Consider the following 16,414-nt stretch of genomic DNA (forward strand, 5'->3'; position numbering starts at 1 on the left):
CAGGAGTGATGGCTCCCTATCTTGAACAACCTCCCTGTTTTTCTCCACTCTCATCAGACATTTCTGATTTTTTTACTTCATAGTCTCCACCTTCCATTCCAGCAGCCCCGGTGGCCAACCCTGGACCACCCAGAGCCCGGCTCCAGGCCTTGCCTACAGAGGGCAAATGACAGAGGCGGGATCTGAATTGCTGAAAACAACAGAGAATGCGAGGCAATCTGAAGTTAAGCAAAGCTGCTATTGTGACCTTCAGTCTGATTCTCTGAATCCAAATCACATCCCTAGTATTTTCACCTAACCACACATACCTAGTATTTCTCTCTGGCCTCATCTGATTTGGGACCGTATGTGAACACTATGTTTTAAGATAGCTGGAAGGACTGCTTATGTATAATTTTAGTTTGTTTTTCTCACTGTATGATTTTCTGTTTTCATTGTGTTTTTTCACCCATAGAAACTTCACCGTGATTATTTGGATGGCTGCATAATATTCCGACAAGGTCATACTCTGTAAAGTAAGCAATTGTCTTAGTCCTGCGCAACTGACTTGTTTCCAGTTCTTTGCTACATAATTAACACTGCTAAATATACAAAGTTACATGTACCCTGTGATTTCAATTGTTAAAACACAGTTTCAGGAGAAAATAACCAGAGAGAAATCAACAAAGATGAATTTATACGTATTTTCCTCATTCTTCAACTGTCCACAAGTTTATGATTTTCATTATTCTACTTAAAAATTTGATACACAATGATACTATAAACATGATCATACACCGAAGTGTTTTTTTCTTCTTCTGAATTATTTTTTCGGGAGAAATTTCCCTGAGAAGAAATACCAGGCATTTCTACGGCTCCTTAGATAATGTCGGAGAGCCCTCAGGGACTCAAACGGGAGAATATAACTGCCGTCCCAAACCGTGCCAGCTTTGGATTTTACCATTTTGCTTCATGGGATCATTTAACTAACGTAAAGCGGTGCCTTATAGCTCTTTCAGTCCGCACGTATCTGTCTCCCACGGAAGCACGGGTAAGCTTCCCCTGTCCACGCACTCTGCTGCCTCCTTTCCTTCGGCTCCTTCCCCGGCAGGTAGCTCACAAGTTCCAAAGGACGCCTGAAAACTCTTCGCACTTGCTCAAGTGCCGATAGGTCATTTCTGCCATAATACATATTTCCTTTCATCCTAGATGTGAGGTTCTTCTTAAGCTTCTAATTTGCATGTACTGTTATCTTTTCTTTATAACTTCTTGCACACACCAGTAATCAAAGCGTGCGTTTTTTCCATATTTATGGTGAACACACAATTGTTTTCTTTGGGACACAGGCTGACGTTTTCTATTCCTTCATTCACCCAGTTCATCATGACATGTATATGCCATCAGGGACTTTATCATCCGGGAACCCAGGCTTGTCACACAACAATGCAGTCGGGGCAGAACAGAGTTAAGATTCAAGTCTTCAAATCATAAAAATTCAGGAAGAAAACATGACTGAATGTTTATTAACTGACCTAGATACGGGGAAGTGTGTCATAAGCAAGGGAACGACAAAACAAATCATAGAGACAGAGACAGAAAGACTTGACTGTGGAAATATTTATAATGTCTGCACATTTAAGAAACAAATTAAAAAAAGAGTAAAATACAAATAACTGGAAAAACCATTTCCAAGAAATACAACAGACAAAGGTTAATGTCTTTATTAAAGGACTCCTAAAAATCACCACAGACCCTAATTCTAACAGAGAAACGGCTTAACGATTCGGAAGAAATATAAAGCGGACAATAAATTTTTTTTTAACTGTCTTTTAAGAAATCAAATATTAAGGTACAGCTATTTTTCCTTCCTCCCTCCCTGCCACCAATGCAATCAGCAAAGCTCTACCAGAAAACAAAACGGCATGATGAAGGCACCACGAGTGGGCATCGTGCAATACTGGACTTCAGGCATAAAAGCAACCTGGCCACATGTCAAGGATGTACAAAATGGCTATGGCCGTTGGACCCAATAACTTCACTCCTGGAAACCTGTCTCAGGAAATAATCCGGAATGAGAGCGGCCACAAGGACGTCCCTGCAGCTCTCCCCCAGCTGTCAAGCTCCCTCACATAGGCCCACACACGCTGGCTGTCCTGGCTCTCCCGCCCCTCCCACGTGCTGAGATCCTTCTTGCCTTTCAGGTCTCACTTCACACACGACTAACCAGGGCGGGGGACTTCCTTGGTCTCTCAGAGCACCGGGCCCACGCACTGCAATCAGTTACTTGTCTCCCCCCCGGCAGACAAGTACAGGACGTTGCGTCTGCCGTCTGCCTCCACTCCCCCATACCCTGCGAGGGCCTGGTGCAAAGTGGCACACGACGCATGAGCTAAGTGGAAATAAAAAAGAAGAGTGACGTGCTCTGCTCTATCTGATGTCCTGACATTCACCAGTGGGCATGCAGACAGAGAGCAGGACTTACCGACATGAAGTGGAACCTGAGGACGTTGTCGATCCCTAGTGCTTTCAGCTGGAGGATGACAGGTGCCAAGTTGCTACGCTGCATCTCAGGGACAGTGCATTGAGGCAGCTTGTCAAAGGCTTCCTCTGAGGATAGGAAATCAGAACTGTTTGGGGTCAAATGCCACAGTCAAATGCAATCGTTGTGCCCAAGGCACAGGTTTTCGTCTCTGACAAGAGGCTTCAAGATTCTAGGATCGGATGCCTAGGATGTCACACAACAAAGTTGTTTCGTATTTAGAAAAGACCACTCTATATAAAAATACCTTAGCTGTTTATATCTTTATAAACAATATACCTTTTATTGAAAGAGAGAGAAAGGGGGAGAGGGAGGGAGGGGGGGAGAGAGAGAGAGAGAGAGAGAGAGAGAATGTGTGAACACGAGTTGGGGAGGGGCAGAGGGAGAGAGAAGGACAGAGGATCCGAAGCAGGCTCTGTGCTGACAGCAGAGTCCGATGCGGGGCTCAAACTCACAAACCGTGAGATCATGACCTGAGCCAAAGTCGGACGCTTAACCGACTGAGCCACCCAGGAGACCCCCTCCCTCTTTTTTATTTTTGAGAGAGAGAGAGTATCTTTATAAAAGTCTGTCCTTTTACTTTAAGAGCCTTTTTTAATGTGCTTTTTGCCAGTAAAACATTAATCAAAGCAACAAGTACTTGCTGAATCCCTACTGGTGCCCAGGCACCATTACCCTCTGCCTGGGCTGCATCAAGTCTAGAAAGCAAGAACTGTACACATCAGCCAAGAACAATCTCAACGCAAATCACCAAAACGGTAACCACAATAGAGCAAATGACCAAATCTTACAAAGGGCAAAAATCGTCCAAATCTATCTTTTAAAACCAACGGGCCAGGCATGCGTCACACTCAGAATCTGATGCTGCCCCAAACAGATCAAGGAATGCTGACACGCCCCATCAGGGACAAAAGGTGACCGACACGAAAAAGCACCACAAGGTGATGCCAAGATGGGAGGCCACAGGAGAGGGGTAGGGAGGAAGAGGCTTTGGGAGGCCTTTTAATAAAAGCCTGACAAACAGGGTGGAGGAAAAAGAGGGAGGAAGGGATTAAATCACTTCTGTATATATTCAGTAAGCTTCTGGATTATACACAGCATGTTCCACCCACAAATCCCTCTAATCAGTCTACATTTTAACTACGCACACCCTCTTTAACACAAGGCTCACCCAACCTCCATGCAGATCATAAGGTTTTGGTTAACTAAGGAAAGAAAACAACAAAAGGTATCATGAAGAAACAGCACTATCCCTGAAGAACTTCAAAAATGTTTTCAGAAACAACCAATATTCTGAGGACTGATGGATGCAGATTGCCAAACGCACAGGTCTAGCTGGAAGGTTCAGAATAACAGGCGACAACAGGAAGTTCCAAATGGGATCCTCCCTCTGGGTTTCAAGAGTATTTGGGGACAGCTTTTGGTAGGATAACCACATTTTCCAAGCACACTGCTGGCCAAGGGAGAGCAAAGTTATCAGATACGAGACAACCCTGCTGAGATACCGCTCTCAGGAAGCAGTGCTTCCCAAGAGTTCAAGGACACTCAATCAAATTCCACTGAGGACTCGACTACACAAGGCCCTGGGCCAGGAGCTGCGGGAGCAGCTGTGAGACGCTTCAGTGATATGAAAGGGCTGGCACCGAGACCGGAAACGGTAAACTCCAAGGCTGGGTCCCAGTGAATGGTCCTCCTGAAGGAAAATGGAGGCTCAGGGAAGGAGGAAGCACAGTCATTAGAGGAAGCATCTGAGGTCACTTCATGAGGAAGCTGCCATTTGAGAAAGGATCTGAAGGATAAGGGGGATCTGCCGGGCAGAGGAAACAACCCAAGGAAAGGTATCAAAAGGATGAGAAATGGGTGTGGACAGACAGAAGGTATGTTCGGGAAGAGCACGGTTCAGCTCAGATGCAGGGCAGAGCAGGGTACGTGGGTCGTGGCAGAACATAAGTGAGGGCAAGTTCTGGAGGGCTCTGGGAAACAGTGAAGGGTCTGAGCAGAGAGCACTCTGCTCAGGGCTACATTCTGTGAAAGCGCATCTGGAAGCCGGTTAGCCAAAAAAGCCTAGAGGCTGGATGCTAACGCACCCCATTTCTGTCGGGTGAACCCTACCCAACCCCACTCCACTGAAACTGTTCCTGCTAAGGAAGTCAGTGACCTTTCAACCAAATCTACCTGCCTATCTTCAGTCTGCATTCTACGATTTCACTTCTTTGGAGCACGAGATAATGCGGGCCATTTCTTCTTTAAAAATAACAAGAGTTCCTCAAAAAGTTCAACATAGAAATATCATATGACCCCACAATTCCACTCCCAGGTTTATGTCCAAAAGAATTAAAAACAGGTACTCAAAACACACATTTTCATAGCAGCAACTATTCACAAAAGCCAAAAGGCAGAAATAATCAACTGATGAATGGATAAACAAACTGTGGTATATCCATCCAATGGAATATTATTCAGCCATCAAAAAAGAAGGAAGTGCTGGGGCGCCTGGGTGGCTCAGTCAGTTAAGGGTCCAACTTCAGCTCAGGTCATGATCTCACGGTTTGTAAGTTCAAGCCCCACACTGAGCTGTCAGCTCAGAGCCTGGAGCCTGCTTCGGATTCTTTGTCTCCCTCTCTCTCTGCCCCTCTCCCACTTATGCACATGCGCTCTCTCTCCCTCTCTCCCTCTCTCTCTCTCAAAAATAAATAAAAATTTAAAAAAAAAGAAGAATGAAGTATGAATACAACAGAGATGAACCCAGAAAACATTTAGCATTCATTATGCTAAACTGAAAGAAGCCAGACACACAAGGTCAATATCGTATGATCCCATTTATATGAAATATCCCGCACAGAAAAATCCACTGAGACAGAACAGACTGGTGGTTGCCAGCGGGCAGGGAGGAATGAGAAGAAAGTGCTTGATGGGTATGGAGCGATGGACATATTCGGACATCAGAGTCAGTGGGGCACACTATAAATGTAATAAATCCCACTGAACCGTTCGATTTAAAATGCTTAATTTTATGTAATGTGAATTCCACCTCAATATATTTATTTTCAAGTATCTTGGAACTTTCTCTTCTCCTAACTTTCCAGATCCTTTCAGGCTCAGTGCTCTCCTCTCCAACCTTTCCTTCGTGCCTTCAGTGGTGGAAGACCCCTCCACTCTGGCCTCAGGCTCCGCCTCCCCACGTCCCATGAACACTCCTTACTCGCTTCCTCCACACCAAGTACCTGCACCTTCCATTCCCTCTGCCTGGTGCTTATCCCTTCACCTGGATAACCACTGGGCAGCCAGTGAGATCAGGTGCAAATACTCAGTCGTGAAGCCCTCCCCAGCGGGATAACTCCCTGCTCTCTGCTTCCAAGGCTCATCCCGTTACGGCAGCCCTATCACACCGCGACGTGCCAATCTGTGTCGGGGGCTGCCTCTACCCCCTGGCTGTCCGCCACGTGCCCGCAGCCCACACCTCGCCTAGGCTTGGTTCTCCAAACCCTGGCACGATGGCTGGCATACAGCAGGTCCCCCGTAAACATTCGCTACAAGAAAGCATAACATCAAGGACTGAACAAGGGGGATGGTTACCAGAAGGAAAGAAGAGACAAATGACAAAAGCCCTGATCTGGGAAATGAGTGCAGATGGATACTGGACACAGGAGAGAATCAAAAATGGTGTGAAAATTAGGTCTGGACAACTGGGAGAAACCTTGGTGCCATCGCCCACAAAAAGGCAGCACAGAGAGAGAAAGCAGCCGTAGAGATATCACCGCCGAAGGCAAGGCTGTCTTCAAGCTGGAGAGAAAGTTCCATGAGGACTGCGACAGTCTTTATCCTAATTTTATTTTGCTCCCTCAGAGTCTAGCCTGGTGACTGGAGTGGAACAACTACCCGTTTCCATCAGTGGCCTCAGGACAGAGCTTGCCATTTTTGCCCTGCAAAGACGCTCTGAACCAGAGGTAAAGATGGAACCCAGTGTGAGGCCTCACAGGAATCAGGGATGCCGGAACAAGAAAGCAGCACATTAAGCTGAGGGAAAAGGTAAGAAAGACAGGACCCGAGACATGAGGCCCAGGCTGCAAGGCCACACGGCCACAGGCAGGCCTACACCCAGACCTGAGGGTGGAACGGGGACGGCAAATAACTGCTGATTCATGGGCTCGCTCTGGCCGATGGGAGCAGTAGCAAAAATGTGCTAAGTTTAGAGTCAAGCAAGCAGCAGGGGCCGAGGGCAGAGGGCCTTGTGAGGGGGGTCTGGATTTTATGCGAAGTTCTGCCCATTAGGGAAAACGCGTGATCTTCTCCAGCGCTCAGGCTTCACTATGAGAAAGTCAAAAACCCTTAAGGAAAGCCACACTAACCTGTATAAAGGCGGTAACATTTTCCCGAACGGCTGCGGCCGCCACGTCCTGCACGCTGGTTGGCTGATGCCTGGGACACTGGGACCACCACCAAGCACTCAATGGCTGTCCTGGGATTGTAGGCTCTGAGTTTCACGAAGCCACAGTCGATCACATACACAATCCCGCTGATTGTAATGGAGGTCTCAGCCACATTGGTGGCTACGATCACCTGGGTCCCCACAGGAAGAAGAGTCAAAAAGAGCTGCTTAGATCTTTTCACTGTTAAGAAACTACTCAAAATCCTACAAGATTTACTGAAGATATTTCCAACAGTGTAGAATCTGTACGAGGCAGTTTAATAGACTGGAAAAGACATGAGTTTTAGGGTCAGTGTGCCCTGGGCACCTGCCTAAGGTGTGACTTTGGACAAGTTACTTAACCTCCTGCACAGTCCCTCACCTATGTAATATCCACCCCTCCTGGGCTGTGGAGGGGATCAAGTGTGAACTATATACATAAAGTACTTACAGCCTGGCGCTCGGCCCATAATAAATACTCAACGAATGTTAGTTTTTGCCTTTTGCATAACTGAAGGAAATGACCACCTTGTACATCCTTATTCATTTATTTGCTCACATTCGAACCATTTCTGAGAATCTGTCTGTGCTTTGCAGGTACTGCTCAAGGTGCCAGGGATGTACGGGGAACAAGAAAGTCAGGGCCCCTGTTCTCCCAGAGTCTGCATCCTTGTGTGAGAGTCTGGGTGAAGAAGCAGTGAGCACGAACAAGCAGACAACCTCACAGAGTGACAAATACTATGAAGAAAATGCAACAGAGTAATAACACAACATTACTGGGTGCAGTGCTCATTATGTGTTAAATAATAATAATGTGGTACGCTACTGTGGATGGCCAAGGAAAGTCTCTCTAGAAGATTTTGGGCTGAGGCCTGAGTAACGAGAAACAGTCAACCTGCTAGAGACGCAGGCAGAAGAAACAGTTCGAAGCGGAAACAGCCAGGGAGGCTAGAATCCAGGGGAAGTACAAGAGGAGGCTGGAGGACAGCCAGGACCAGATCGCATACAGTCTCTGGGCCACCAGGAGGGCTGGCATTTCATTCTAAGTGCACCAGGCACTGCCCCTGGAAGATGTGAAGCAGCAAGGAGCATGCAAAACAGCACTCAGAACCTTTCAAAGGCACTTCTCCATCTATCATTTTGTAAAAATACACATTTACTAGTTTATACTAGAGACCCACCTACCCAAACTTGTTATTTATGCTTCGCAGCTGAGAAAACTGGGCCTTGAGGTTGAGAAACCCATCCAGGCTCCGAGTAGCTCAGGCACAGAGTCCAGGTCTCCTGACTGGTTGGCCACAGTGCACGGACTCGCAGGCTTGAGGTGCTCCACCCCAACGACCAGGAGGCTGGGCAACTTCTCCCAAGTGATCAGAATCGGGAGTGGATCCTCAGACCGGCCCTCACCCACCGTGTTCTCTACCATCCGCTTGCTGATAAACAGCTACAACAAGCCAGCTTCAGGCCAGGTCTGGGCCTTCCTCGTCCTCTGGGAAGGAAAGCTGAGCCAGGCCCAGGGGACAACGAGCGGGACACAGGCTGGCCGCCTGCTCATTCCTTCCAACTCATGTTTCTCACCACACCCTTCCCCACCCCAATTTCCAGGCTAAATATTTTTAAAACCACACTTTGAATTAACTGATCTAAACTTGGCTCCATAGGCTAACTGCTGATGCCTAAAACAAACGGTTTAGAAACCATTTGTAGTAACTCATCTACACAATTCACTAAGACACTCACGTCAGGCAAGCCAGTATCGTGCCATAGGGAACAATATTAAGCAGACAGAAAAGAGGCAGAGAGGAGTCACTTGTTCTGATCACTGCTGTCACAGTGATCCTTCTGTGGGGCAGCTTTAGAGAGTTCTGAACACCATATTCATTGTGATTTATTGTGTGCGTTTAGATCTACTGCACAGAAACCTGGACCTAAAAGTCTTACCAAGTTTCACTTCCATTAAAAAACAAGCAAACAAACCAACAAAAAACCTTCCCAGCCATCACAGATGGCTGCCAAGGCCCTGGTCAGCGGGTTAGTCTCACCTTTCTGACGCTGCGTGACACCCTTTCAAACACTTTCATTTGCTCAAAGGAAGGCAGTCCTGCGTACATGGGCAGGACCCGGAGGTGTCTCTTCATCCCAGTTCGCCCTAGCGCCCGAGCCTGCTCGATTAGCATAGACACGACCGTTTCCACCTCTTCCTAAAAACATCGAACCAGGAACCAAAGAACCCGAGATCAGTTTGAAGCACGTCATTTTTGAAAGAAAATGTTAATTCAGGACCAGAATTTTAACTGTGGTAGGATTCACGATTCCCAGGGCGAGCACACTCTGCTCTGGGGCGGTTTTTAATCAAATGCTACTGAACAGTGGTGCCTATGGGGTGAAAATTTGCAACTGTCAGCTTCATTACTGACATCTATACTATCTGCAGTGAATACAAGAGCTCCCAATCAACAAAAACAATGACTATTTTACTCGGCTTTCACGTACTGTGGTAAACAAAGCACGTCCTACATGTGGACGAGCTGTGACACATAAAATCACTACAAGCTTTCCCCAGAAAGGACTACCGTACTGTGGAAAGTGTTCGACAGTGGAAAAGACTACGGCTGGAGGGTGGTTCTGAACAGTGCTCCAACCCTGAGTGAGCAGTGGGGCTTGTTCAGGTGATTTTCCAGGGATGTGCCCGCTCACCACCCCAGGAGGGGTGGTGTCGCCAGGAAAGAGGCATACAGCAGCCAACGCACATGCACAAAGGGTCCCTAACACAGCATTTCACCACGGTTAGCACAACAGCCCGCTGACTGCCTCGTTTACTTTGGAACCAACTAATAAATTTAAAATACACTGAACCCTCTGCAGATAGAACAGGCGGGAGCTGATGATTCCCTGACAATCCAGTCGGTAGATGAATGACATCAATCCAAACAATTTTATATGCAATTAATTAATCACAAGATACAATAAAATCTGAAATGAATAGTTAAGTAAAGGAACACGCCCCTGTGTTAATTTTGGTGTTGCCTTAACATGTCTGTTTATCAGAGAAAATTCCAGTGGAATTACCTGGCCAGTAAGAAATGCTAGTATGTCTCCATCTCCCTCTGTCTGGTGAATTTTCATCACAGTCTCTACAGTTGATTTGATATAATCTGGAACAGGACTGAAAAGACGTAGGAGATAAATTCATCACTAGGACACGCTCATCAATTATAGATTAATTAGCCTAATAATCCAGCAGCAAAGCCTCATGAAAGTTAGTTTGGGCCTGCCTGGCAGGTGAACAGTATGTGAATAAATAAAATAGTCATTCACTTTTTTCCTTTTTTTTTTTTTAAAGGCAGCATTCAAAAGTAATCCATAGGGGCGCCTGGGTGGCTCGTCAGGTGAAGCGTCCAACTCTCATTATTTCAGCTCAGGTCATGATCTCACGGTTCCTAAAATCCAGCCCCGTGTCGGCTCTGTGCTGACAGTGTGGTGCCTGCTTGGGATTCTCTCTCCCTCCCTCCCTCTCTCTCTCTCTCCCCCCCCCCACTCATACACACGCATGCTCTCACTCTCTCAAAATAAACATTAAAAAAAAGTAACCCATAATTACATGTATACCATGATTCTTAGCTTTACCTGCAAAGAAATAAAAACTCATGCAAATAAATGTGCTATCTTTAGCATGCAAAGATGGCTGGTCAGTGAAAACTGAGGGCTATGGTTCCAGTGCTAAATTCCACACTCTTTCTTTTTTCCCTCCTGATCACTGGCAGCAAGTCTGAGTGGGGTACCCGAAGCTAATGGATGCGCTGTCCAGCGAGAACAACTCAGAAGTCAGACTCCCAGCTCTGGCCTTATCAACCACTGCGCCAGGCTCCTGGTGTTCGTCTGTGCAGTGACTAGGTGTAGGAATTAGGATGGACCCTTCCTATCCAAGGGGGCTCCTCCCAACCATGTCAACCAGGCCTTCTTGCAAAGATGAAGAGAGCGAAGAAGCAAATGATTCAAATCATTACTGCTGCTCTCGCAGACAGGCAGCCTGGGAAACCCCCGTTCTGAAGACCACCAGGCCTCCTCCCTGTAATCTCGTTACCCCATGGCTCTTTCCCACTGAGACCGTGACCACAGACGCCCAGAAATCTGCCCACCGGTGTCAAGAGTTCAAACGCATTGAGCAGCGACACCGAGAAGGGCTCCAGAACATCCTGCCAGTGACAGGAGACACGAAACATGCTCCTCTCCCCAGCCTGGCATACTGCCCTTGGGGCTGGGAGCGGATGCAATTGCTTCTCGTTCCACAACACAGGCCAGGTCTGCTGACGACCATCATTAAAAAGGCAAGGGTCATCAAACCTTTGTAGATAAAAGATGTCCACTGGAAATGTTCGCCCTTCTACTGTAAGGATCACGCACGTATCCCTCGTTGGGTCACTGGTCTCATTTTGATTAAAGAAATCCCGGAATTTCTATTAAAAACAACAAAACAAAACAAAACAAACAAAACTTAATTTCTCTAAAAAAAAAAAAAATGATTCACAGTAACTCACAGAAAGAAAGAAAATAATATAAAACTGGAAGAGCAGGGGCTGGGTAGAAGAGACTGGATATATATTACATGGCCTATGGGTTATAAAATAACTACTAAAAATTGTGTTTTTATTACTGCAATTTTGAGGAATGACATTTCAATGACTGACTGACTCTACTAAGGTTTGATAAAAAATAATGAAGATTTCAAAACTATTCACTAATGGATCTGGGTCAACATGTAGCTGTGATATTACTTATCTTATTTTCATCCTCTGTATTTTATTTAACAGAAAACTGGGTCAAAAGGTGTGATGCAAATTAAACACAGATTAAGTCGGGCTGATCTGGAAAGCACATATGTGATCACACAGGTTATCAATTAACAGAGGAAACTTACACTTCCATGAACACCAGGTATGGTCCTGGCACCATGGTTACAGATACCTATTTACGATAACCTTCTCAGACTTTAAGCAGGGACAGTGTCTCCTCTGTCTTTCCATGCCCTGTGGGAGCGGGCACAACACTGTGTATGGGGGTCATGCGCTACACACCTGAGCCCTCCCACAGCACCCAGCGGACAGAAGTAGCTCCTGGCAGTTTCTCCGGGAAAGGCGGCTATGTCCTCTTTGGGGGCACTTGACCACCAGACTGGCAGGCTATAGGGAGGCCTGGCCCGAGAGCTCTGGCCAAAGATGCAGCAGGGAGGCACCACTGAAGATCCCCTCTCGGAGAACACGACCCAAGATACACAGAGAAGCTGGCAGGGGAGCGAGTGCCAGACAGGAAGTGGCTGTGCCAACGGCAGAGGAACACGGAAACCCTGCTGGGTGGAGTGTGTCATCTGATTCCCGCCGGTGATATCCCACTCCCCCCGAGGCCTGGCTGGGCATCCCTTTCTATTATCCTGGGAGGTCTGCCTACGTGATCACAAGTCCTGCCTCCTTTACTTCCCCGCCTATCTTTGCCAACCATGCCGCGGCCCGCTCCTGGTGCCCGGGAGCCGGGGGCGCATGGAGGACGGCATCGAGTACCGAGTGAATGGACGTGGAGGAATACTTCTTCTACAGTCGACCGGATTGAACTACAGAAAATGGGATGCTATAGGCTGACCTCAAAGTTGTGTCTGAGAAGAGTCGGCACAGACATACAAGTGCCTCATGCCAGCAAAGGACCATGTTTTGCTATGAAGAACCACAGGGCACCATTCTTCGCTTCCCTTTTGGATAAATTCCCTTCAAGGGACTTCAGCCCTCCTATGTCCGTTGATGTGCATGTAGCACAGGCAGGCTGCAAGCGACGCCCAAACAACCGAGCAGGGACGGCTCCTCCACACTAGAAAGACTGAATACTCCAGGGGACGGGAGCGCAGAGAACCAGTCACAACACAAAGCGAGGCAGAGTGACTACATGACCAGAACAAAGCTGCCAGTGACTGGGAGAGAACGAAAGGTCGACGCTGAGTGGCTTTCAGGGAAGGCTTCAGAGAGGCAGCAGCACCCCTGGCTTAGCCTGAATGGATGAGGAAGATGATCACTGGCTGCGAAGGAGATCAGACACCGCCCCCCCCCCCCCGCCCCCAGGATGAGAGCAGAGTGCAGACTAAGACATAAAGGGGCCCCCGACAGAGGAGAGGGCCCAAGGTCTAGGGCAGGCCAGCCCTGTTCGGAACTAGTCCTCTTGTCTACAAAAGAGACAAACTGCTACCTCCCCTGCAAGGCCGCCACACAGGCCACATAAAGCGTACGTGACGTGACTATAATCCACAGGTCTGGCCTAAAGTATGTATCATCAGTAAGCGATCGTATTACCGCTCTGAAAGGGCCAACGTCAGGCCGCACGGGCACTTCACCTGACGCACAAGGCGAGAGCGGTGAGGACAGGCGTGACGTCGTCAGACCTGCCTTCTGGATGCCTGGCTCCCGTGGCCATTGTGAAGGCGGGCAGGGGCAAGAAGAGGTTGGAGGCCAGCCGACTAATTCAGGAAGCTATCGGAAGAGCTCAGAGGAGAGAATGAGGCGTATGCTGGGCAGGGGCCGGGTGAAAGCGAAGCATATGCCAGAGGTAAGACTGACGGGGCCCGGCAGCCGGGGAGTGGAGAGGACGGAATTACTTCTTGGTCAGGGATAACACTCCCTGAAGCAATGCAAGTCTTGAGACTGAACAACTACGATGAGAGAGGACCACAGAGAAGCCAACAGTCACGGGGCTGTGAGTTCAGGTGGCCGGTGACCAGCCAGCTGCGAACAACTCAGCGGGAGCACAGGAACGCGGTCGAGACGGCCACAAGCACGAAGTGTCGGCTGAACCAGAGGCCGCGGAGGCGGGCAGCCCTGAGGAGGAACAGCAGCCGGCAAAGGAGTCTGAGGGGAAGCCGCAGGGAGGCAGGAGAGAGGGGAGACGGCGGGGATCCAGAAGTAGCAGACTGAGAAGGAAGATTTTAAGAAGGGCTTGGTGGGGGCGCCTGGGTGGCTCAGTGGGTCAAGTGGCTGACTCCTGACTTCGGCTCGGGTCAAGGTCTCACGGTTTGGGAGTTCAAGCCCCACGTCGGGCTCTGAGCTGATGGCTCTGCACAGACAGTGAGGTGCCTGTTTGGGATTCTCTCTCTCCCACTCTCTCGGCCCCTCCCCTGCTCGTGCTCTCTCTCAAAATAAATCAATAAACATTAGGAAAAAAAAGGGGGGGGGGCCTGGTGAAGAGAACCGAATGTTACCGAAAAGGCAAGCAGAACAAGGAGGATGGCTACACCTCATTCCGAACATGTGGTGCCGAAGAGAACGGACAGGGACTTGCTCTTTCAGGAAACGAAACTCAGCGTTACTGAGGAGGCACAAGATTTTTAGCCTCAGGATAATTACCTTTCATCTTCATCTGGAAACATAAAGTTACTACATAGTATACATACATAAGTATACTACATAGAGTTACAGGCTGGAGAGCAAATAAATACAGCGTGAGGCCGAATGAAGGAGCGGCGAGAGCGAGGTGAGGAAGGAACTCCAGGAAAAAGAGCGTGTGAGTCAGGTCTCAAAGAGGTGGGCTCGGACCAACACAGACACACGGCCCGGAACATCAAATGACAAAAAGAGGACGGTCTCTGGAACAGAGTGTAAATGACGAGGACATCTGCTGGGCTGTCTTCCCAGCTCACCACATGCCCCTCCCCGACAGCTGCCCAGACCTGACCCACAGAAGTGGGCTCCCAGCGGCCATGTCTACACCACACGCCCACAGCCCTTGGTCAATGCAGATTGGTCCCGAGGGGGTACCTGACCCCAGCTGACCCTCAGTTCCTTCTCTAGGAATCTGGAAAGACAAATCAGTCTTCTGCAAGCAGCTGGACCAGTGACAAAAAACCTCGGCATTGTCAGCAACCAGATTTCCTGCCATGTGGATGGAAGCACATAAAAGAAAAACAATAGCCTGTGATACAATGGTCAATTAATACTTCCTAATTATACCTGGTCATGTTCTAGAATTGCTCGCACAATTAAGCTTCCATTAACAAAGCAGCTAACCCAATCAAGGCCACGATCCGATGGGCCCAATCGTACTCCGCCTGCCTCTGCACCCCCAGGCCGCAGTCACCGACCAGTCACCAGGTCGCAGTCTTCGCTGCCAGGCTAGGTGTCCCCAGGCCCTGAAACCAGAGCAGATGGCATCTACCCCTCCAGACAGTGGGGCCTGGAATTAGTCTGTCGCCCACAGAGCCAGGAGCTAAGAAGCCAGGGGAGAGGGTCTGGCACGCCTGGGCCTCCAGGGCAAACGCTGCTGTAGCCATATCCTGCCACCTCGACCCTCACTCTCCCCACTCCCTCACTCCAGTACACTGATTTCCCTCACCCTCTTCCTCTCACGTAGGGACCCCCACCCCACGCCCCACGCGCACCCACTCCCACCCTCCGACACCCTCAGTCACATAGGACTGACTCCTGCCCGCGAGATCCCCGCTCACACATACACAGGCTCCTCCCCCTGGCAGGGGAGAAGCTGAGCAAGGGTGGGTGAAGGAGCGAAGGCCCAGCATGCCTTGCATCATAAAGCACCCCCAGGCCACGCCAAGCTTCCTACACTCCACTCTCCCACTTAAAAAAACCTACTTCCAGAAAGTCCACCTATATCAACTACTATAGGCAGAATGGAAAGAAGGCGTTTTTTTTTTTTAATTTTTTTTAACATTTATTTATTTTTGAGACAGAGACAGAGCATAAATGGGGGGAGGGCCAGAGAGAGAGGGAGACACAGAATCTGAAGCAGGCTCCAGGCTCTGAGCTGTCGGCACAGAGCCTGATGCGGGGCTCGAACTCACGGACCGTGAGATCGTAACCTGAGCGAAGTCGGACGCTCAACCGACTGAGCCACCCAGGGGCCCCAAGAAGGCGTTTTTTTAAGTCTCTGGGCCACACCAAAAGACAAGGAAAGGATACTGGAAGCAATAAATTTCCACAACAATTCTAAGAAAACACTGGGACGTCATCATTTTCAAACACAATAAAAACTGTTGGCAATCATTTTTAAAAGAGAAGGGGAGGGGCGCCTGGGTGGCTCAGTCGGTTTAGCGTCCGACTTCAGCCAGGTCACGATCTCGCGGTCCGTGAGTTCGAGCCCCGCGTCAGGCTCTGGGCTGATGGCTCAGAGCCTGGAGCCTGTTTCCGATTTGTGTCTCCCTCTCTCTCTGCCCCTCCCCCGTTCATGCTCTGTCTCTCTCTGTCCCAAAAATAAATAAAAAACATTGAAAAAAAAAAGAAAAGAAAAAATAATTTGCGGGTATTTACCTTGGTGATAATTGTCAAAAAGAAAATGAATTCAATGCTTGAGAGGTTTTAAGAGTAGAAGAGACCAGGGGCACCTGGGTGGCTCAGTCGGTTAAGCGTCCGACTTCAGCCAGGTCACGATCTCGCGGTCCGTGAGTTTGAACCCCGCGTCAGTCTCTGGGCTGATGGCTCAGAGCCTGGAGCCTGCTTCCG

The 16,414-nt window shown here is 48.7% G+C and overlaps 1 protein-coding gene across 1 annotated transcript in view; it reads right to left on the reverse strand.

Moving 5' to 3' along the window:
• The window catches only part of DHX35 (DEAH-box helicase 35), a 66,884-nt gene that overhangs the window by 20,964 nt on the left and 29,506 nt on the right, over positions 1 to 16,414 (reverse strand). Inside the window, exons 9-13 of the mRNA XM_047069279.1 lie at positions 11,271 to 11,383; positions 9,996 to 10,092; positions 8,969 to 9,127; positions 6,868 to 7,078; positions 2,462 to 2,586 (exon numbers count right to left, since the gene is read on the reverse strand). Of these exons, the coding sequence (XP_046925235.1) occupies positions 2,462 to 2,586; positions 6,868 to 7,078; positions 8,969 to 9,127; positions 9,996 to 10,092; positions 11,271 to 11,383 (705 nt within the window). The remainder of the gene's footprint in view (positions 1 to 2,461; positions 2,587 to 6,867; positions 7,079 to 8,968; positions 9,128 to 9,995; positions 10,093 to 11,270; positions 11,384 to 16,414) is intronic.

The sequence above is a fragment of the Lynx rufus genome, unplaced genomic scaffold, assembly GCF_022079265.1.
Source record: "Lynx rufus isolate CCGP_SWC_20201006 ecotype Redwood Valley unplaced genomic scaffold, mLynRuf1.p SCAF_8, whole genome shotgun sequence".
In the NCBI taxonomy this organism is placed as follows: domain Eukaryota; kingdom Metazoa; phylum Chordata; class Mammalia; order Carnivora; family Felidae; genus Lynx; species Lynx rufus.